The sequence below is a fragment of the Piliocolobus tephrosceles genome, chromosome 9, assembly GCF_002776525.5.
Source record: "Piliocolobus tephrosceles isolate RC106 chromosome 9, ASM277652v3, whole genome shotgun sequence".
Taxonomy (NCBI): domain Eukaryota; kingdom Metazoa; phylum Chordata; class Mammalia; order Primates; family Cercopithecidae; genus Piliocolobus; species Piliocolobus tephrosceles.
This window is the reverse complement of record NC_045442.1, coordinates 80,615,208-80,640,281: the sequence shown is the minus strand read 5'-3', so window position 1 is coordinate 80,640,281 and position 25,074 is coordinate 80,615,208. Positions and strand designations below refer to the sequence as shown.

General features: G+C 36.0%; 1 protein-coding gene across 4 annotated transcripts in view; it reads right to left on the bottom strand.

Annotated features, from left to right (window-relative positions):
• Positions 1-705: 705 nt before the first annotated feature.
• The window catches only part of CCSER2 (coiled-coil serine rich protein 2), a 199,710-nt gene continuing 175,341 nt past the window's right edge, over positions 706-25,074 (bottom strand). For all 4 annotated transcript variants that reach the window (XM_023226064.1, XM_023226065.1, XM_023226063.1 and 1 more), the window contains one exon: positions 706-5,773. In XM_023226064.1, coding sequence (XP_023081832.1) covers positions 4,955-5,773 — 819 coding nt within the window. In that variant the 3' untranslated portion in view covers positions 706-4,954. The remainder of the gene's footprint in view (positions 5,774-25,074) is intronic.

The following is a 25,074-nucleotide window of genomic DNA, read 5'->3' as shown; positions in this document are numbered from 1 at the left end:
GCTCATCTAAGGAGCAAAATTCTGCAACACTAACAACTCAGATGGCCTTAAAGTTCATACAGGTGTCTTAAGAGGTAATAAATGCTATTATCAAACTTACTATTAATGAAATTTCCCTCCTTTCCCAGAATTCATGTAACCATTTTGGATTAATAACATATCACTGCATCAACTTTTTTTGTATCTTATTACATACTATGACTATTGCATCTGACTAAACTGTAAAACTGAAAAAATATGTATTCCTTATTCCTTTTGTTCCTAAAAATTATTTAACATTTCACTAAACACCTTTCTTGCCTCAAGCTATTTTGTATACTGCTTAAAAACAATAAGAAAAAAATAATTAAAATTACAAGTGTTTTCTTCCTTGTACAGCATTCTAAATCTAAGGTGCTAATGTTTCTTGAAATGTCCATTAACCATTATCCCAGCATTCTAAGATAAAGCAGATATTTTATTACAATGGAAACAAAACTACTAGATCACTTACAGAATTTGTGAAGACACAACAGCAACATACTGATCAACTCCTACTCAGTCAGGGCTTGGGGTGTGAAAGATGTGTGTGAAGAAGGCAGCATGTAAAATAAAGCGTCAGAGTTGGGAAAAACATAAGCAAATGAACAGTACCTTAGATCTTTGTGCGAAAAAGATATCAAAGAAAAAGTAAACTATGGGAGTCAATGTTGAGAAAGACAAGAGAACTTGGATAATTATGAACTTTATTTTTATTTACTATGCCAACATTTTCAGGAGACACTTTACATCTGTTTTTTAGAATTCATTTTACAGGCAAATTCTAATATACAGTTTGTACTCTAAACTGACTTTTAAAATCAATGGGAAAAACAATACTGCAGATATTATTTTTGCTCTTTGTTAGTAATGACTTAGAGACCTTACATTCTCAGGGTATTATTTTGTTAAGTAAATGCTTTACCAAGGAGAAAGTGGGTGAGCTTATTCCCAACAAGATTAAAACATGTATCTTCAGTTAATGACACAGTTGTAGATTGGTGCCCACCATCCGAATCATTTAATCAAAAGTATTCTCTCAAATTGCTGCAGCAAAAAACTTAAAGGGAGATGTGAAAGATCATTAGAAAATATAATTCAAGCATGAGAATTTAAAAGGTAACAAGGCCGTCATCCCCAAGGAAAAACATCAGGTAGTACAGCTATAATTAATTTTCAAATGTGTGCATAAGCATGCAAACATAACCACCCAAACGAATTTAAAAACACAAAAACTACTGTGTAAGATGGAAAGTAAATTGAAATGGTGCTGCAGTCTTATTGATCTTAATTGCAAGCCTGTTCGGTGATTTCAAAGTACATCCCCAGTGCCCTAGAGACCAGGAAACCAGTATGACAACTCTGCTCAGAGACCAAGAGTGCACCCCTGTGTCTGTAACACCATTTATGCTATAGGAACATTTGGAAGTGACAGCTGTCGGGGCATCACGCGCTCTTTGATGTACTGAGAAAAAAGTAAAATACTTATCGCGACAATGGAACATTCAAAGAAAACTTAGTGCTTTAACGGGAAAAGTGACATGCTGGGAATATATTTCTGTGAACAGCTGTACTGATATCTTCAAACAGCAACAATTACAAATTTATTTCAACAAAGCCACACCCAATAGGAGGCATTTCGATATTTCAGGCACAACTCCAAGCAATTAAGCTCATTTAAAGTGCAAATCTGATATTTTCTTTCATATTCAGATTTTTACTTGTTAAAGTACTTAGTAAATTCTAATATATATATAAATACAATGAACAGTAGCCTATATGCCTGAAAATATTGCACAAATAAAAATGAGACTCCAAAAGAAAAATGTTAGCTGGTCTCAGTTACTAGAAACAGTCTAAATGACATAACTCTATTACCCTTTAATGCCTTAATATCATCTGCACCTGTACCAATAAACTCCTTAGGCCAAGATTTCTTTTAAAAATTTGATATGCATCCCATTAATAGCCAAATATCGAAGTCTGAATACTAATTTCCTCTTTTACAAATGTGAAACTTAACAAACCCCATAAAATTTCTTCCTCAGGACTTAGAATTCATATACTGTAACTATTTTGATTGATATCACTAGAACTAAGATAATAAACGGTTTGTGTTTCTGTGGAGGAGGATTTGGCACAGAGTTGATTTACATTAATAGAAGCAATAAACACAGATCAAGCCAAATCTAAGATGATCTTTGATTATTCAGTAGAGTTACATCCTCACTTCCATTTCACACTGAACATTTACTAAGGAGCAGACAAGCATGATATTCTTGCAGTTTTTAAGGAAAACTGCAGGTAAATACTTTATGTCATGCAAGCATCCTAGATTTGTTTTCTCGTAATATATTATGCTTCATAAATATACGATGAGCCTATCTTCGAAAAGATTAAGACTCAATAAAGGTACAGAAAAGTTGAGCTAATTGGTTAACATTTCTGCAAATCCAACAGGGAAGAAAAAAATAAGAGAAAAATGGAATAAATGCATGGAGGAAAAAATGGAGAAAAATAAATGAGTGGAGTCAACATTTTTATGTAATGGACAATAAAGACATTTCCCTCAGACTAGGGAGTTAAAAATAAATTTAAAAATTTAGAACTTTTCCCTTAAGGATAAGGCCAGCTCGTAAATAATGTTTCATAAGGGTCTAAACCAACTTCTAAATAAACCAAAAACCACTAAGTCACGGTATGTTTTACTTTAGGGAAATACAGTATGATTCACATATTTGCAACATGTGAGAATGGTTTTCTTTCTTCTTCAAAATGATAGACTACGTATGCCCACTTACAACTGCAGCCATCATGGGTCAACTCCATAAACAAATAAATGCTTTGCTGATTTGCCTGACTCTAACAGTATCCGGACTACGTGAAGAATGTTCTGAACTTCACTGCTTCTCCATCAGAAGTGCTGGTGCATAAGAATAAGATACTAGATTTGTGTTGCTCACCTCTTACCAAATCCAAGAATGGTTTCTATCCAGTGAATGGCAAATTCATCTGATAGTAAGGGAATAATGGGTCAAAATGGTAGCAAACACTTCTTTCAAATTTCTACTAAAAGACTTGCTGTTGTTTTTCTTAGAAAGGGGCAATTTCATCAACATACATCTTTTAAAGGAACCTCTAGAAATTTGAGCGACTTTTTGGCCATAATCCTGTTTGATACATTTTTGGTCAGCTGCTCAAAACAAACATTCTCCTTGTAAGGTTATCTATCTGAAAGATATTAACTCATTTAAAGCAGCTGCAGGTCAACAACCTAAAGATGACATGATTTGGAAGAAGAGGAAGGCAGACTTACTGAACTGACAAGTGGCTGAAAGCATAATTAGGTTCGGGCACATGGTAGCGTGGAGGTTCCACACCTACCTTCTACAGTGTATTAAAATAAGAATATTGTCTTTGAAATACCTTCTAGCACCTTTTTAATAAAACAAAATTTCCCATCTTCAATTCTACTTTTTTCCCAAATCTACCTTTAAAAAATTGTCTTTCAAAAATACACCATAGACAAGGTGTAGGAGTTGAGGTCAGGAGTTCGAGACCAGCCTGACCAACAAGGTGAAACGTCATCTCTACTAAAAATACAAGAAAATTAGCCAGGCATGGTGGTGCATGCCTGTAGTCCCAGCTACTTGGGAGGCTGAGGCAAAAGAATCGCTTGAACCCGGGAGGCAGAGGTTGCAGTGAGCCGAGATGCGCCACTGCATTCCAGCCTGGGCGATGGAGCAAGACTCTGTCTCAAGAAACAAAAAACCCCCAAAAAACACAGAAAAGGGAAACCTAGGAGACTGGGGAGGGTGGGGGGAATATTATGAACTCCAGCTTTCTCAAGATAGTCTTATTTAAATTTATTTTTCTCAAAATATTTTAACTTGTTTTGCTATAGAAAATAGTTTAAAATCCCTATATATGGTATATTTATACCCCATCAAAGTTTTGTGCAAATGTTTCAAGTTCATTATTTCAGTCTTCAGGTATTAGCAGAAAATCAATAAATATAAATATTATAATTAAAGACATAATGCTGTGGAACCTTAAAATGGCTATCATGGATCCATAAGCCCAAGGGTTCAAAACTGAATTATCAGCAAAACTCTAGCACCAACATATGTTACAAATGAATACATCTTTAGGTACAGGTTTCAAGATGTATCTCAAGCTCTCCAAAATTTACCCAGTAACAAATACAAACATAAATGGTATGTGTGTGTACACGTGTGTGCGCACGCACCGCATGTGTCTGTAAAACAAGATGTAAAAGAATATATAACTGATTTGTATGTAATAAGAAACATTTTCAGCCTGGGGAATTTGGGAAATGAATCAATAGTAACATTAGCTGGCTGACCCTGGCAAGGAAAAATAAAACTTACATAGACTTTCCATTAAAAGCCTAATCTCCTTTATTCATCACAAAGCTTTTGCATAGACTTTTTAAATATACAAAACACTGGCCAGAACTCTGCTTACAGACTACCATCTTCCATTATCACCATATCTTTAGTTAAAATAGTAGCCATATTCACAGGAGAGACAAGTGAAAAGGGGTGAGGTTCTGACAACCACAATAAATACAGACCTTAACAGGACTAAACCAGCAAAGCACATTTCTTGCCTGCTCAGTAAAATATTATGAATTTTCTGACATGGAGAGGGATGGATAACATGATTCGGGCCTTTAGCAGGCCTCTGAAATGGGTAAGCAAACTTTCGTGTTTACCTGAGATAATTATGCTCAAATGGCATGTACTTCAACCAGAATATAAAATGAAGGAGCCAAACTAGTAGAAGCTTCCACATTTTAATTTAAGATTTGCAGGCTTTCAATGGAACCTCCACCATGGTAGCAAGCTGCACATAAAGCTATTACAGAACAGATTGTTTTCAAGAAACAAATTGGCAGGTGATGGCTATGTACTTAATGTATCTTTGGTTTAGGAAGACGAGAATATCGATTAGAGGCCAAACAATCTCCAGAATGCAAATTGCCATTCGGATTCTGCATGATTTCTTTTCGTTGGGTTAGTGGTCTTGGGATGCTTGTCTTGGCCTGGAAGCTTTGAGGCTCTAGTTGGGGGCTGTTTGTTTGTTTTTGTTTGAAAGAGCCTGAGGGGGGGCGGAGCTTAGATGCTTTCAGATTCTGATTATTTGCAAGATTTGTTTGACTAGATGTTGGCTGAAGTTTTGCTGAATTACATGTTGCAATTATTGGTGACTTTTTACAAGTGGAAGTCCTACTTGGAGATGATTCAGAAACTGGAGGCGGTACCAAAGAACTCAATATGGATGGCTTTAAAAGCTGCAAGGACTTGGGCTGAGACACATAACCCACTGGCGGAGACTGATTTCTTCCAACTCTCTTAGCCTGGTCTACTGTACTTGACTCGGGAGGTGTCTGAAGAGAAGTGGGTGTAAACTGCATGTCACTAATTTGATTGTTTGCCAAATGATAAGGCTCTTGAGCATTTACAGTAATGTTTAAGTTTGCTTCAGAAGGTGTACTCTTAGCCACATCCATTGTTAATTGTGGGCCTGATGAAAAAGGCTGCTCTTCCAAACCATAGTTGCTTTCTTGTTGCAAGACTTGTGTAAAGCTTTCTTCCAGATGCGCAACGCCCTGATGCATGTCTTGGATTGCGCATTCACTGTGGGCCTCGATATGTTGTGGCTTTATTAGTTTTCCCTGGGTGTGGTCTGTGGGTCTGGGAAGGCTGCTGGAAGGCTGTAGTACTTGAGGCTGTTAAAATTTAAAAAAACATTAGCAACAAGTTATTTCAGAAATTCCACCCAGATTTAATATAAATACCAATTAGGCTGTGTTGGTACTTATTATGGCTTTAATATGGAAAATATGTGGAGTTTCTTTTAATTAAAAAATGAACTGCAATATTCAAGCAAATTAGACACACACAAGAGTGATAATGCAAACAAAAAATGATACAGGCAGTAAACACTGAACAAGATCCAAAATTAAATGAGAAAAAGAAAACATTAAAATATTAATTTATTATAGAAAAATTCCTGCCATAATAGATTCGCTAGGTATTTTAAAACCTTAGAGCTTGACAGAATGATTCTACAGCTTTTAGTTTAACCTCCACAAAGCATTCAGGTATTAACTGTGACCTTCAGAATACTACTTACATTAAAGTTAAAAAAAAAAGTTGTACACCACGTTAACAAGTGTTATTCTTCTGTCAAGAATGAAAATTACCAGCAGATAAACAAGATTTAGAGTAAATACTATATTCTCAGTTTATGTGAAATTCTATATATTTAACAAATATAGGTCAAGACATTTAGCTAATGCTAATCTACTTTTAAAATTCTTGTTGAAAAGTTTCCAAATAAAATGTTTCAGAGTTTATTTGGTCTGTCTCACTGCTATTATGACTGACATGTGAAAAACAGATCTACTCTAATGAAAAGTAAACATTCATTTACTTAAATTTAGAATAATCAGCCTTTTGAATGATGGCTCAGAGTAAAACAAATGTGAAGTTGTCTTTGACCGGAACTAAAGAACAGAAGCCTATGACAAGGTTCTTACGGTCTATATGCCTCACATGTACTTCCCTGAAGCTCACTGTGTAGTTATGTTTCAAAAAAAAATCAGAGGAACTATGCAATTTCCACGATTTGGTGGTATCTAGTAAAAACTATAAATCTTACAGCTATCTTTCAATGGCCCAAATAGTTAAAATACATGGGGCAGGGCCTACTGGGCCTGTCCTGATGCAGTGGTATTTGCTACAAATGCATAATCTCTCTCTCAGTCTCTCTCCTGTCTCCTCTCTTCTCTCTCCTCCCTCTCTGTCTCTCTCTCTCTCTCTCTGTCTGTCTCTCTCTCTCTCTCTCTCACACACACACACACACACACTTTCTTTAAACAATGTGGGCCAAAATGTCAAAGACTTTGGCAAAGGGCTTTACAACGTGAACTTCAAAGGGCCATTTCTCACTAATAACTTTTTTTTTGCTAAGCTAATCCACAAATAAATCTACATATCAGCTCTAATTTCCCCAACAGAAGGGGCGGATCTATTTATACTGCATCATGTGTGTTTTTTCAGTTCTTCCACCTCCCTGACCAGCACTGGACAATGGCTGCCCAAGATCAGCAGCCAGGGATTAGATTATGGCTGGATTGGGAGTGACTGAGGGCAAGGCTCATCAACTCATGGAGGATGGTTGGCTGTGATGGCATACGGCTGACTTGCCATTAAAAAAAAAAATCAAGACAGTAACTACTCAAAATTAATCTGTACAGAAATATGTCACATTAAATCATATTGCAGAATGTCTGAAATAAACAAGTCAGCTCAATTGCTGCCTCAAGCTAAATATCCCAGACTTTAAAGTCACTGGGTATTTTCACAGTACATCAACACAAAAATGAATAAACTGTCCCGCAAAACGGAAGATACTAAAATCACCACATAATTAAATCAACAGATTCTCCCTGGGGTTCCCTAGATAAAAATAATTGTGCCAAAGTGATCAAAACCTTGAAAGATTAGTGAAAAAATAGAGCAGGACCATATTAAACAAACCAAAATCTACCAAAGGGAATAAAAAGTAATCAGGAAGGAGGCATCATCAACTGTTTGGTTGAATGGGGATTTGTTTTCCCTTTTCACCCTCAAACAAGGTAAGATATTCTAGTGCCAAGTTAAAAATCTTAAAGCAATTTAAGACTTCTGAAAATATCAGTGACAATTTTGGACTTTACTGTAATATGTCTACTGCCAATAAGAAAAAAAGGCATAAACTGTGCTATCAGTGAAAGCATAAAAAGATGATTTTTCAATTAAGACAGGTAATAAACTGATTATTAAGCCAACCTCCGGAAATGCCCAGGAAAGGGCTATTGTGAACTATAAATTTGTACTGTTTTGTACTCACCACTTGTACTGTTTTGATTACTCACAGTACCCAACTGACCACTGCTTATCAGAGAAATAAATGGAAATACAGCAGAGTCAGAAAGACCAACCTACTTGTATTAAATGCAATAAAGCTTCATATCAAATATTAATGAATTAGAAAACAGCCAGTTTTTAAAGAATAACAAAATGTTGAGTCAACTGAGAGGAATTTAACAGTTTTGTAAATAAATTTGACATATATACTACTAGTGAATTACATTAACTAAATCAGTGGTTTCCATTGCTAAATAAAATTTTATATTTTTATTAAAAATTAATTTTGGTGGCATGTTATCATTTCCCAAATCAACGTCTTATTTTATTATTTATTTGGTAACTATATTTGGAAAATCAATTCCACTACTGTAAAAACAAAAAGTCTCTTTCACGAGGAATAAGAAACACCTATAATGTGAGGAACAAGGAAACAACTTGCTCCTGATATGTGGAAGACTACATGGAGGTGGTTACCCACTAAAGACTGGATTGCCGCTAATTACACCTGCTAGCAAGTTGAACAACAAGCTACCTCTCAACCTCTAGCAAGCAAGGCAGAGACGTGTTCTGATGGCTTGTTGCTACAATTTCCCAAAATTCTAAACATTCAACTGTGTTAATATAAATGCCAGATATTAATTCATCTTGTCCACATCCACTACTACTTCTATGACCATTAAAAAGATGCCCTCAGACATTTTTAGAATGTAAATATAAAAAGATCGCATATCCTCATGGATAATACAAATAGGAATGAATATCAAAAACTATACACTTTTTAAATGTTTATTATGTATCATGTACTGTAACAGAAGTGAGAAAATCTGGAGCTGAACAAAACTTTGTTCCTGTGCTTGAGGAGCTTAGTGAGGGAGACAATAAGGTAAAGAAATGATGCGATCATGTCTTAAGCATAACAACATATGGGAACAAAAAGAAAACATGCCTGCCTGGAGAGGTCGCAGGAGGCATACCAGAACGGTGAACAATCTGCCCTGAGTTTGAACAGGGTGAACAGGAGTTTATCAAGTAAACAAGAAGGAAAGAGTATTCTGTGTAGTGAGCTAGTACATGTCAAACACAGAGGCAAAAAAAGAGCATGCCATGTTCCGGTCACTTCGAATTTTAGACTGAATTTGAAAGGCTAGTGCAAAAGCATAGCTAAGGGCCAGCTCCTAAGGGACTCATGTCAGGCTAAGTAGCTATGACTTTGTGTTGTAGATGATGGGAGATGTGGATGCATTTTAAGCAGAGGAATCAGAATATCTAATGTGTATTTTAGAATGATCACTCCAGCGAACCAGTGAGGATGAAATTGTTAGAAAAACCGTATCGTAAGCTTTTTGGCATAAAATCTGGAGAGGACTGAAAAAGATTTGAAGGTGGGACTGGCAAGATGAGGTATTGGCTTGTATACAAAAAAGGCCTTTGGGGAGGCTGTCCACTAATCCGTGGATTTCATTGCCTCAGAAGCCCACAAAACCTAGAGGGCAAAAGGAATCCCCCCACTACTGGGGGACTTCAGGAAAGATCTCATATCTTAACTACTCCTTGTAGCCACAAATCAGTAAAACTTTAACCCTGAAACTTGTGGAGGGGTTGGTTACTGAAGCATCAAAACGAGGACCTATCCCCAGACTTACAGAGCTAAGTGCATCTAACTGAACTCAGCAACTTCAAGTCTTACTTTAATTAGATATGTAAACTTCAGCACACCATTCTGATAATTCTCAGATTAAAGAGTTCCTTGCGTCAAGGTTAAGAATGTCAGCAATAGGCACTACAGGGTGGTTGTGCAAAGGCTTGGTAGACATCTTTAATGATACTCGTACATGTCTATTTTAGGCTGCTTTACAAAGATAAGCAGAGACTTGGAGCTCCTTACAGGCATGTACTATGCTTTATTCATTTTTCGTTATAGCTGGTATTTCTAGTATTTGGCACAAAGTAGGGATTAAATATATATTTGCTAGATAAATAAATAAGTGAATAAATATTAGTGGTATACTCAAGAATTACTTATTTGGCCAAGAACTACCAAACTGATTTAGGTCAATGATGAAGCATTAATGCTTAAATAAAAACTGGTTTCAAAAAATAAACACTGATGAAAAATAATCTGATAGGAAAAACCCACTGTTCCCTCCAAATAAGTCTGTGATTAGCTTAACAATTCATGTTTAGAAGGATAGCAGGAAATACTGACTGCATGTTATACACAAGTACCTCTCATAATGACCTTTTAAAAGCTTAGCCACCACTGTTTTTTATCTGAAGACTAGAAATAGGTTGGAAAAAGTGTCTGAACAAGCATTCAGCTACTAGAAAATTCTAATAATTAAATATGATTACATATGTAAAACATTTAGCATAGGACTTCCTAGCACATACTATGTGCTCAATAAATTTCATCTATGATTATTAAAGGATATAAGAATGATGACTTCAAGCCATAGCTATTTTGTAAGTGGGTCTTCGAAACAAAAGTAAGTTTTTAGCAATATAATAATAAACTAGAATATGAGGTTTCTAGGCTTCAAAAACATAATTCAATAATGTCAACACTATCTATATGTTTTGAATCCATATCAAGCATATTTGATATGACATAGAAGTCAAGGCTCTTTAACTGCCTTCCTGGAGATAAGAACCAGAGCAAAGACATGCAAGTTTAGAGAGAACTTTCCAATGGCTCTACAAAGGAGGTGGTATAACACAATATTCAACCACTTAGCTTTTAGAATCAGGCTGATCTGAGTTTGAATCCTGGATCTATCACCTATAGATCACTGAGGCGAGATATGGGTAAAAATAATCCCACTACCCTGAAATGGAATTTCATAATTTATAAAATGAGGGTAGTATCAGTATATATACTTCATGGAATTGTTGCAAATAATAACCAGTAACAGTACAATGCCTGACACATAAACACCTGAGAAATGTTGTACTCTGGGCTCTTAGAGAACAGTGTTCCCTTCTTCCCAAGGGTATAGATCCAAACTCTTGAGTTTGCATGCATGATCTCTAGTTATCATGAGACTCCTAGGTGAAACACTGTTCTTTTCTTTCTATAAATGAGTAAACTGGGGTCAAAAAATGTTAACATGTTCAAATTCAAACATTTTGGCAAATGGCAAAGCCAGAATTTGAACCATCAGAGAATTTCTTAAAATACAGCACTAAAATTTAATATTCTGTGCAATTTGATTAGTTCTGATGAGTTCACAGGCTTTCAGAATATGCAATATAACCAGATGATTATTTTAATATATTTTAAAACACTACAGGCAACTGTAATACCAATATTAAGGAACGAACTTTCCTGGATAATGTCCTATTTCCTTCTTAGATGATCTAGCCTACCCAGGATAACTTTCAGACACTATACTCAAGCCACACTATGGAACAATATTTCTGGAAAGAGGTGATTCCACAGTGACCCATTGGGGGAAACATAATGAACATGAAAAAAGGCATAGTAGTACCCACCAATGAGCAAAACAGTTCACCTTTACAACACTTCAAAGATCTACAGCATCAGCATACGGAAAAGCACTCACGCCAGTTTTTGAAAGCATTCTTGTTCTAGGGTTATTAGCAAAAGATGGCAGCTAAAACGTCAAGTCCTGATGGAGTGTAAAAATATGTCAAAGTGTACCAAGTAGAAAGCAGGAAATGTTCCAAAGTGTAATAATGCTACTGCATGACAGACAGAATTTAGCTAATTTTTCCCGGGTACATACAAGTTTATTGTTATTATTAAATACATTTTAACCATAAAAAGGAAGGTGGAAATAGAGCCATCTGTAACATGCCTGTACTTTCATGCAGGCTCTGACATGCATATCATGCAAACTGGAAAAAAAAAAAACCCAACAAAAAAGTGATTATGGGGAAGGTGGTAGGAAAAAATCCGAAATTGTACTGTACCACGCTTTGTCAGAGAAGTAATGGACTAACTTCTCAACTCCTTGCCAATGGCATAATGGGAGAGCAGAGACAAGAAAAAGACAGGACAATGGCATCAGAGACCACACACAACACCAAGGATTGCCATGACTGGGTGGCAGCCACAAGTATTTGCTTTGCTATTCTTGTGTTTTCCTAGGCATTATTCATTGTTTCATTTAATATATTTGTACATAACAAAAACATTAAATAGATTTATACTTTCTTGCTAATTTGTGAGTTAGTACAAATACTCAAACCTCAGAAAGGCATGTGTAAAACTTCTCACACTTAAGAGAAATCACTTGAAGACTCTTACCAAACAAAATATTGAAAATAATTCTGATAAAATTTAATATTCATACTCCAAATACCTAAAAACTTTTAGTCCCAAGTAATCCCTTATGAAGGAGATAGAAATTAATTTTTAAGTAATTTGAGAGGCTTCTGCATATTATAAGATTAAATAAGATTAAGTATGTGTTAGATTGATTGATTGACTGATTGATTTTTGAGATGGAGTCTTGCACTGTTCCCTGGGCTGGAGTGCAGTAGTGCAATCTTGGCTCACTGCAACCTCCGCCTCCCAGGTTCAAGCGATTCTCTTTGCCTCAGTCTCCCAAGTAGCTGGGATTACAGGCACCTGTCACCATGCCCAGCTAATTTTCTTGTATTTTTAGTAGAGATGGGGTTTCACTATGTTGGCCAGACTGGCTCGAACTCCTCACCTGATGATCCACCTGCCTCGGCCTCCCAAAGTGCTGGGATCACAGGCATGAGTCATCACGCCCGGCCAGTTTAGTTTTATTACTGCCATTGCATTAAGGACCACTAAAGGTATAATCTGACCTTAATCTGAATATGATGCAAATTATAAGTGAGGCTCTGCACATCAGTATAGAAATACTTAACTGTATCCCTAATACTGTATTACAACTAGATTTAAAGATTTTTGTTTTAGAGATCACATGAAGCCAATCACAGCTTCCAGTGCTTTTTGGGAAACAGGAATGCTCTTATTCCTCTGTATCTCAAAATGGTGCCTCTAGACCTCAGAAAACTGAGATAGCAGATTGATAATATAAATTGTTTATAAATAATTTCTGAAATAAAGAGTTCAATGGCTTTTCTAAGTTGATGACTAGTTAACAGTTTTTTTTTTTTTTTTTTAAGTATCACAGTGATTAAGAGGGACTTAAGCATTTACTACAGAGGCACGATCACTTTTACATGATTAATTTCGTGGGTCTACATCTCAAAGACACAGAATCCATTAACATCTACCTCTCAGATGATGTAGAGTAGTTCAGGAAAAAAAACCTAAATGGCATCATAATAGTATAGTTCAATTGATATAACCAACAGACACAGTATATTTATCCAGAGTACAAGAATACTGTAAGCATTATGGCACAGGAAAAAAGACTGGCTAAAAAAAATCTCACAAGCTGCAAAGCAGATTGTAATAAAATGCTTTATACAGAAAACACTAATGCTGCATTTCTCATAATCACAAGAAACTAACCCATGCCTATGTTTGTGGAAGGCCTATTGGACCATGAGTTAGATGCACATTTCTAGTCAATTAACCAATGACTATACTAGATAGTCCTTGAAATTGGCTGCAAAAAGGTAGAAAATACCATATTCGATGTTAACCATATTTAACTTAAAAATGAGCATACACAAAATTGAATTAGTAAAGTTTTTTTACTGAGTTACTCAGTTTGCATTTCATTCAAAAATATTTTATTTTTATGAAAAGTCACTCCCAGAGCTAATTTCTAAGGAAGCTGAAGCTATTCGTACGTATAAAATTGATTACAGTCACATATTGGAGTCAATCAGATTGAGCCTTGTTAATTTATACATTATGAGCATGTTTGACAATTCAACAATTGTCAAATACACATTTGACACATCAAGTGGCCTTCGAAAGTTCATATCCTTTAATTAAATGATATCCTTCCAGGAAATCTATCTAAGAAAAGAAAGACACTGACACTGATTTATACACAAAGATAAAATGCTTACCAATATTCCTCTCAGTAACTAGAAACAACATTAATGCCCAATAGAAAAAAATCTAATTTAGAATATATCCATATAACACATTATCAAGTGGCCATTAAAATGTTAATTTCAAGAAATATTTACCATATAAAAATGTGTGTATATATATAAAATGATACTATGTGCAAAAAGCAGAACGACTGAAAATACATAAATTCAACTTTATAACATAATATTTAAAAGACTGAAAGAAAATATACCAAAATGTTTCTTCTAATTCCTCCATAATGGGTCACTACATTACTATTATAAATAGGACAAATGAACATTTTGAAGGAAGAGTCATTGTATTTACAAAAAAATATTTAAGGTTCAGACTCTGGAAGCAGAACAGAATTTAATTATAGTTTGTTCACTTACCCTGAGAAAATTACTACATCATTTATTGATTTATGATTTATTTGCATCTTCCTTATTATAAAATTAGAATAATAGCTCTGACTCTGAGTTGTTGTGAGAATCAAATAATTTAAATGAAATGCCCAGAAAAGTACTTAAGACATTAAAAAACATAATAGGTATTCAATTAATATTAGTCTTTTCCCCTTTCTTAAAATGTATGGCTAAATTTTAAAAAAATATACATAAGAGTTTCCTATAGGAATATTTGTGAAAGTGTAATTTTTAAGTAGCTCTTAGAAAGATTATCCAACTGTATGAATTTTAAAAGAACAATTCTCCAGCCAAAAGGACTAAAATAATAAGGATAGTGAATTACTAAAGTGAGACAGCGCAGTCGAGGATAAGCAGGGAAATGGCAAAAGTGGGCATTCAGTAAGATCAACATTTTGACTGAACTGAGGAAAAGCTGACTCTGACAAAGGGCTTATTAGCCACTTAAGCCACTCTATTAATATTCAACAACAAAAATTTTTTCCTGCCATAGACAATTCTTAGGAGGCACCACTTAAAAATGGTATTTCTGCCAAATAAAAAAAGCTTTACTCTGATTATACACACAAAATCTATGCACATTAAATTATCTACACTTCTTAGCCTTCATATTTAAAGTTAGTATATTAAAACCTAAATGCTGATATTTCTATGGGCAAAATAGACCAATGCTTTTTTAACTGCAGGTTGCTAGCAACATTAAAAAAAATAGAATAGAGAGAAAAAATATGAGAGGATCAAATGGTTTAAGAGAAAGTACTGTCCCATGAATCTTTTATCCGAATTTTAAATATACATACACAGTGAATCGGGTTGTAAATACATACTTTCTCTCAGTAAATACACAGTGGGCTGTCATGTAAAATAAATTTATAATCACTACATGTCAAAAATGTTTGTGAAACACTCCCTGAAATTTGTAAGAGAAAGAAGATGTGACACAATATAAATTTGTCATTCTTAATATAATTATGGTGGACACAACACTACATCAAGAAACTGTCAGGCTATTACGACACATATAGATGCATTTACGTAATTTTTGTTGTTTTAAAATAACTTTTTCCCTTCCCACTAAGTCACTGCACATGGAAGGTAAAAATAAATAAGATTTCTAAATTTAGCAAGCAAGATACTAAAGAGCAAGTTTTAAAAGCTTAGTGAGACACAATAAGAAATAGGTATTATTTCAAAACATACTTTTTGAAAAGTCGAGTATTCCTATAAGTACGTGCTCTGGCAAGAAATGCTATTTGGAATTACCAGGAAGGCTTTCTACTTGCCAAAAGCAATTATTTTTATTAAATTTTCCTACTTTGAGGTAGGTTATTTATTATTCCTAATTTTACACAGTTGGAAATTAGAGTAGAAAGACTACACCAACGCCTGTTAAGTGAATCTGTACAAAAGCTCAAATCCCTACTAACAGCAGGAAAGACCTAAACGTAGATATTTTCTGCTAACCTAGAGAAAATTTAATTTGAAATAAAAAAGTATCATGAAGTAGAGACTAGTAATATACTTAAGAAATGTAAGTCAAAATTTCCTAAGAAAAATAATAAAGACCAGAACTTTCCATTTATCTCTATTTTCCTATATTATTTTTTCTTTTCTTTTTTTCTTTCTTTTTTGAGATGGAGTCTCGCCCTGTGGCCCAGGCTGGAGAGCAGTGGTGCGATCTCAGCTCGCCTTGCTAATTTTTTGTATTTTCAGTAGAGACAGGGTTTCACCGTGTTAGCCAGGATGGTCTCGATCTCGTGGCCTTGTGATCTGCCTGCCTCAGCCCCACAAAGTGCTGGGATTACAGGTGTGAGCCACTGCGCCTGGTCTATTTTCCTATATTCTTAAACACAGTATAAACACTGCTGGCCACTACAGCTTTCTAGAGTGATAAGGGCTAAATACTCCCTATAAACATTATCTCCCTCTGAATATTTAGCATGGACTATCTTCATACTAGAAGGTCTACTATACTCCTGTAACTTAAAAAACAAACAGATTGCTCTTACTGAAGACTCACAGCCAAGCTTTACCTGGCCTCCCTATTTAGAAGATAAAGGGAGTTCGGGCCGGGCACGGTGTTCACACCTGTAATCCCAGCACTTTGGGAGGCTGAGCCGGGTAGATCACAAGGTCAGGAGTTCGAGACCACCCTGGCTAACACGATGAAACCCTGACTCTACTAAAAATACAAAAAATAAGCTGGGTGTGGTGGCAGGTGCCGGTAGTCCCAGCTACTCGGGAGGCTGAGGCAGGAGAACGGCATGAACCCGGGAGGTGGAGCTTGCAGTGAGCCAAGATCTCACCACTGCACTCTAGCCTGGGCGACAGAGCAAGACTCTGTCTCAAAAAAAAAAAAAAAAAAAAAGTCACCAAAGAACTTTTTAATGAAACATTGTAATGGAGAAATCTCTCAACTATCTTCCATTACTTAAGTACAATTAACCTCTCCAAACACGAGTACTAGGACCCACATATTGACTAAATATGGAGACAAGTATCATCTGATTATAAGTTTAGTGTAGGAAAAGATCTGTTTCAAAACCCTCTGGAAAACCACTAGATTTATTCTAATAATTCCATACCTTTCTTTTCTATATTTTATAACTTAAAAAAAACCCTTTATTAGTAAACTGCTTTAGCTGTTCTCAGGGTGAATTCAAAATAGAGTAGTAGTTTAGAGCATATTTCCCCTCTAAAGGAACCTTTCAAGCTCATTACCAGTATTAAAAGGCTGTGAACAGGCCCTCTGGTCATTATTTCACATAAACAGGGTCCTACAAGTCTCAAAGATCAAATCCTAGGGCCGGTGCTTTCAGATGCATAGGCCGTAAGAACCTACTCAGGAAGACTCCTATACACACACACACACACACATATATATATATTTTTTCCCTAGATGACTAATACATCCAAACTCTGGGGAATCAAAACTTTCTTTTTGTTAATCTGAAGATGCAGAGAAAGAAGGTTTGATCTAGAGAAGTTAAAACAAAAAAAAAAGCAGATCTTACTAGTATTGTAGGAATTGTAGGATAGTGCTGCTTCACAGCTGGAAACAAAAAGGAAAGGTCTGAACCCAAGAAGGAAGGAGAAGAAGCACTTGAAAATGGAGAGCCACTGACTCAAGGAAAAGATAAGAAAATTCTAATGCTATACAAATAAACCCATGAAATGGGTGTTTCTGATAAACATGTTTTTAAAAGTAAAGCAGAAACTCTATTGGTAATACAGAATAATTAATCCCAAACTTCAATTCCGTATTACAGCTAGCCGGGGGAAGGAGAAAGGGGGAGGAATATGGTGACAAAAAAGAATACAGGCTAAAAGGGTGCTTGAGTAAGCACACAGGGTGTGTTAATCTGAGGGGAAATCTCAAACCCTGCTGTTTACTGGCCACAAGCCTAAGAACATATTATAATTTGTTATATCTGCCCTTTGAAATTTCAGATGACTTGACTAGCATTTTAGTATGATTCTTTTTGAGCTAGGATTATTAAAACAGAGGAGAAAAGAAAGCAACTTACTTGAAGAGGAGAGAAGTAAAAAGGAGGAGTTACCGAGGTGGTGGAAGATAGAAAAGGAGGAGGACAAAAAAACTCCTTTTCTCATTGCTTCCAGTAAACAAACGAACTTGCTACTAAAGAACATCATATAAAAGTCTACAGGAACTATTTTTCTTTAAAACAAAAAGTACAGAAGGAAAGGAGAGGTGTAGCAGCCAAAAAATAAACTTCATGCCTTCTCTGGAATTCATGTCTATACCTCATACTTTTGGCTAATTCAAGAAATAAAATTTTCTTTAAATAAATCACATTCCTAATTACTTAAAATTTCCTCATTTACACCTTTGATACTTCATATGGAAATGGATAATGAAAAAACTGAATGAATCACAAATCAGGAAAAATCCTTAGAGAAGGCATAAAAATATCTCTGATTGACTGTATTTATATTTCGTTTTCATTAATAATAGCTTTTTATGGGTGACTTTTCAAAAAAGATAAAATATAACCAACTTACCAGGCATAATTAAGTACATAAACAAAATAACCCACACTGTTTTGGAAAAGAGATTTAATGTAAACAAAAATTTTAAGGTCAAACAGTAACTAAATCATTAGAAATGTTAGTAAACCATGCATATTCAAAAGCCATTTCTTCTGTGCTGGAAAGCTGATAGATTACAAAAACATCTTAGTTGTTTTAAACCACTTTTAGAAAAAACAATTAGAAATATATTTATTTTAGATGACAGTGAAATGCAATCCAAGCCCTTAATTAGGAAATATTATTTAAAGAAATGTGCAATGGTCTAGTAAGCCTGCTCCCTACACATTATGCATCTGTCCATCATACCATTGTAGATCGCATGTACACTTTTAAAAATAATTAGATAACACAACAATTTTTATTCACATATTTCAAGGTTTTGAAAATGCATTAAAGACAGATGCATGTCAGTAGGTCTAGGGTCACTGGCAATAGGTTTAAACAGTATTAGAATGAAATTAACCTCAGACAGCTTCCATAAGGCTCTAAGTAGAGGTCTGTTTACATGCAGTAAAAGGAAATGTTAAGAGAGGAGACCACAGAGAGTGCTGCTTTAGCAGACACCTGCAGAGCACTCAGGATAGAAAAGGAGGTGCTGGGGAGGAACAGGTCATGCAGAAGGGAAATACCATGAAGGGGAAGCCAGAGCAGGATAGGAGTGAGAGACACAGACTCACTCTGTCTGCGGTGCGGTGGAACAGTCCGTGGGATCCCCTGGAAGGAGCCCTGCCAAGGAGAGAAGGAGGGAGCAGAATACCCACCCTGTGCAGAGAGAGATGGGGTAGGGAGGTATAATAAAAAAGGGAACCAAAAAATAGAGAAACCAAGTCATATTTTGTTTTATTTTTAAATAACACAGAGCAATAGTGTTAACGAGAAGACAGATGTCATTTTTTAAAATACAGGCAGCTCAAATTACTAAAAACACATCATAATCCAAACCCAGTTATTTTTAATATTTTTAAAAATTATTTTCCTCTAATATTTGTAGTACAATGTACAAGAAATAATATATTCTTTCTGGTATATATTACATTTATCATCATATATCTCTTGTTAAAGTAGCAGATTCCAGTCTTCTGCAGAAAAGGAAGGAATTTAAAGGGGGAGATAGATTTTAGGTGTTAAACACACAGAAAATGCAACAATTTGTGAATCAGGAAATACAAAAAAATCATCATCTAAAAATTTTTATTTCGGCTGGGCACAGTGGGCTCACGCATGTAATCCCAGAACTTTGGGAGGGCGAGGCGGGTGGATCACGAGGTCAGGAGTTAAAGACCAGCCTGACCAAAATGGTGAAACCCCATCTCTACTGAAAATACAAACATTAGTCACGTGTGGTGGCGGCTGCCTGTAATCCCAGTTACTTGGGAGGCTAAGGCAGGAGAATCGCCTGAACGTGGGAGGTGGAGGTTGCAGTGAGCGAAGATCACGCCACTGCATTCCAACCTGGGTGACAGAGCAAGACCCCGTCTCAAAAAAAAAAAAAAAAATTTCTTCTTAAATCACAAGTTTTCAGACGATTAGTAGGTAAAAAAAAAGAACGTTAGCAAAAGCAACGCAGCATTAAAAAAGATTTAGGATGCTGTAATGTGACACGCAGGCCACAGGTTACATGTGCATGCTTTTTAATTTGAATAACTTGTGGCTTCTTAGCTTTATTTATTTTAATCACAGATTATCAGAACTATGATACTCTCGAAATGTCATTTACTTCAATTTCCTCACTTTACAGAAAAGTTTCTTCAAGAAAGGAACTGTTCAATGTTATACAAAGGGAACCATATTGGGTCTTATGTCCCTAGCCTCCTCACTGACTGAAACACATGCACAAATAACACTACTGAAACACTCTTAAAATATCATCAATGAAAATCAGCCTACAAATCATCATCATACCCAGTTAAATCTGCAAAAGAAATTATGTATATTTTTTCAGACCAATTAATCTGACTTAAAAATAAAGTATTAAAAATTACTGATAACAGTTTATCAGTGTTTACAGATCTTTTTTTTTTTTTTTTTTTTTTTTTTTTGAGACGGGGTCTCGCTATGTCGCCCAGGCTGGAGTGCAGTGGCCGGATCTCAGCTCACTGCAAGCTCCGCCTCCCGGGTTTACGCCATTCTCCTGCCTCAGCCTCCGGGTAGCTGGGACTACAGGCGCCACCACCGCGCCCGGCTAGTTTTTTGTATTTTTTTAGTAGAGACGGGGTTTCACCGTGTTAGCCAGGATGGTCTCGATCTCCTGACCTCGTGATCCGCCCATCTAGGCCTCCCGAAGTGCTGGGATTACAGGCTTGAGCCACCGCGCCCGGCCTAGTGTTTACAGATCTTATGAACAGTTTGAAATGAAAAAATTTTTCTCACTTTCCGTATCAACATTCCTTGACTCAGGCATAATCAGATACTTCTTTAAATTTAAGGGTGATCCCACATTGTTCAATATAAAACAGAAACATAAAAGATCCATTTTCTATGTTGATGAAGGGAAAAAACAGCTACAAAAACTAAATTAACAATCTTTAGCATATTCTAGTAAATATTTTATCTTTTGAAATTATTATACTTTTCTTTCTTTGCTAATTTGGCAAAAACAGCTTAGAACATATTGAATAAGCTGATGACCCCAGATGCTCTCCATAGATACTACCTGCTGTTCTGCTGTTTGTGAAATGTTTTGGTTCAAAGGCTTTTATACTAAACAGATTTTCAACCAAATCCTCCCTATGCGTTTTGCAGAACCAAGTTTCTACCCACTGTACTACTAAGTAAAAAAACTTTCAGATGGGAACTTCATAGACATGTTTAAGAAAACAGTCATAGACTCCTTCATCAAAGAGGTATGCTTACCTTTGCAGGTATGTGGAAATAGCACTGACCTTGGAGTCAGGGAAACTTTTTTTTCTTGCATCTTTCCCAAGCCTTGTAACCCTGAGAAAATTACTGATTTTGGGGCCTCAGTTTCCTCATTTGTCAGATGCAGAGGTTGGACTGGTTCATCTCAAAGAACCCTCTTACTTTTAGTTCCTATAATTTAGTTACTCATATCTGTCCCCATCTCCACTCCAGTAATTTTATAACTCTATTTTTAATTTTGCAACTCTATTTATATGGCATTTAAAGCAATCAACTTTGTATTAAATTATCTCTCCTGCTAGATCATTAATTTCTGAAATAATTTAGGTGAAAGTATCTGTCACAGTACCTATAACTTGGCAGGAGTTTTCAAAGATATTCGATGTCCGACCTTCTATAGCCTAAAACTCCCCCAGCATATAGCAGACACTAAGTAACTACTGATTTAAACAAAATTAAATTAATTTACTGTGTTTATCTAGAGATGCAGTTGCAGCATCTGTCAATCCTGGCCACACCCTATAACCACCTAAGAAATTTTAAAAACAAAAACAATGACATCTATCTTCTTTTCCCCAAGACCAACAAATCATAATCTCTGGCATAGCTCTGAGTATGAGAAGGGAAAGACAACTTTGTGAAATAAATACATAAACAGCGCTGCCTGCCACTGCCAAGGGGCACCCATCTATTAGCTTATCAACAGTTGCATGCCATCTGAGCTTATGCCCAGAAAGACAAAGAATGTTACTCATTTTATTTCTGCCACCTACAATGCTTCCGCCACTTCTCTATCCATCTGTCAAGTACCTATGCAGCCCCCTTAGGCTCTTTCAAACCCATTTCCTAAAAGCTTCTCCTGATCTTACCTAAATTAATTATGATCATTCTTGTTTATAAACACCCACAGCAATTGGTGGAATCTTTCTTCCTCTTTTTCTTCACTTTGATTTGCGTATCTTAAAAATTCTTCTACTAAATATAACCACCCTGAGAATAACAGCTCTCTTACTTTCCTTGGTATCAACTACTTAGCTTCTTGTCAATTTACTTATACAGAGTAGAAATAACTCTGATCAGCATTTAATAGAAGAGGGAATTCCAGTTTCAAGGAAAGATGGAGTAGAAATACTTCTCCCTTTCCCTGCTGTCAAATACAGCTAAAAACCCTGGGCACTACATACAAAACACAATACTCTGAAAGGTAGAGAAAAAAAGTGAGACCAGCTTGGGACCTAAGGAAAAATATGGTGATTTTCTTTTTGCCTAATGTATCCTAAAATGAGTGATAGAAGCTAGCACCTGCAAATGCCAAGGAACACACAAAAAAATTAAGAAAGCCTGCATGCACTCTCTAGTCAAAGGATCAGGAAAGAGGTAGCCTAGCAATGCAGAAAACTTGTATCCAGTAATCTACCTAACACCACAGAAAAACCTGTGGCCCCAGCCCCCATTCCCATCAGAAAGGGAGGACTGGGAAGGCCGGGCGTGGTGGCTCACCCCTGTAATCCCAGCACTTTGGGAGGCAGGCGGATCACGAGGTCAGGAGATGGAGACCATCCTAGCTAACATGGTGAAACGCCATCTCTACTAAAAATACAAAAAGTTAGCCGGGCATGGTGGCGGGCGCTTGTAGTCCCAGCTACTCGGGAGGCTGAGGCAGGAGAATGGCATGAACCTAGGAGGCGGAGCCTGCAGTGAGCTGAGATCATGCCACTGTACTCCAGCCTGGGCAACACAGCGAGACTCCGTCTCAAAAAAAAAAAAAAAAAAAAAAAAAAAAACAGAAAGGGAGGACTGGGGAGTGTAGGCCTCCACCCTTGCGTGGCTGTGACATTTTCTTATGTACTTCTTAAAATATGCATAGAAAATATTTAAGAAACTTATAAATGGAGGAGGAAAAGGGACTTAAAGGGACATAAGGTTTCTACATGTAGTAGACTATATATAGTTAAATATATGTGTGTGTGTGTGAAATATGCCTAGAGCAACAACCAAAACATTATTATAAAGACATAAACTCAAAACACTATATATAAAAATGGAATTATTTTAAAAAGTAACTAATATACAGAAAACAGAAATGAAAAAAGAAAACAAAAATAAATAAAATGGCTGACTTACATAGCAAAAATTACATTAAATATAAAGGGCTGAAATACACCATTAAAAGACAGATTGGTAGACAGATCATGGCCTAACTATATGCAGATTACAGGAAATTCATGTTATGTATAAATATATATATATATATTGTAAAGTAAAAGATGAAAAAGATATACCACGCCAAAAAAAATCCGAAGAAATTTTGTGTGCTTATATTATTATCAAATAGACTTCAGAGCAAAAAGAATACCCACATACAGAAAAAGACCTCACAAAATGATAAAAAGGTCAATCTACCAAGAAGACACAGTGATCCTAACAGTACACCAAACTGCAGAAATGTACAGTACCTGAAGCAAAATCTCATAAAACTGAATCGCCAAATCTACAATTACAATTGGAGAGCTCAACACCCCATCCCAACAACTGATAAAAGTAACTAGACAAGAAAATCAGCAATGATATATAAAACTCAAGGACACCACTAACAGCACCTAGTCAACGTTTACAGAATATTCTATCCAACAATAGCAAAAAGCAATCTTTTCAAGCATCCACAGAACATTTACCAATACAGACCACAGTTTGGGCCACAAGACAAGCCACAACAAAGTTAAAATAACTGAAATTACACAGAATGTGTTCTCTGACCACAATGGGATCAAATTAGTAATCAATAACAGAAAGATGACAAGACTATGTCCAAACACTTGGATACTAAAATTCATACCCCTAAGTTATCCATGGGTCAGTCAGAGAGGAAGTCTCAAGGGAAAACAAAACAAAACAAAACAAAAAACAACAAACCATATCAAACTGAATGCAAAAGAAAACACATAATGTATAGAAACAGCTGAAAAAATATATAATATGTAGGAAACAGCTGAAGTAGAGACAGAAAAGGGGAAAAAAATCTTCAATAAGCTAAACTGTTGTCTTAAAAAACCAGAGAAAATAAGACCAAAATAAACCCAAAGTAAGAAGAAAGAAAAAAAAAAAAATAAGGATAGCAGAAATCAGCAGTTCTGTGGTGTAACCATTCTTTTGCTTCTTTCCTTCTCTAATAAACTCATTTTCACTTTACTCTGTGGACTCACCCAAGATTTCCTGTGTGAGATCCAAGAACCTTCTCTTGGGGCCTGGATTACCCTTTCCGGTAATATATTCCATAATGAACCATGAACAGACAATACTTTGGTCTTCCAAATACCACCTTTTGTCAGGACTCAGAGTTATGAGTGGCTTTCACCACATAGCTGCTTTATGACTGCGCTCCACTCTACCTTGAATACAAGAGACCCTACAAGTTAGGAAGGAATACCATTACCCCTATTAAGCCAAAAGATACCACGGAAGATCGATCTTGGTTGCTCTACAACTTTTAGGATTAAGGGTCCCCTTGTAAAGGGGAGGGGGAAATAGAGGCATCTGAATCAGAGCAATTCCATCTTGAACAGGGGCTAGGTAAAATGAGGATAAGACCAGAAGGACTACATTCCCAGGAGGTTAGGCATTCTCAGTCACCGGATGAGTCACTGGATGAGGTGGTTGGCATTAAGATAAACAGTTCACAAAGACCCTGCCGATAAAACATGATGCAGTAAAGAAGCTGGCCAAAACCCACCACAACCAAGATGGCAATGAAAGTGACCTCTGGTCATCCTTACTGCTCATTATA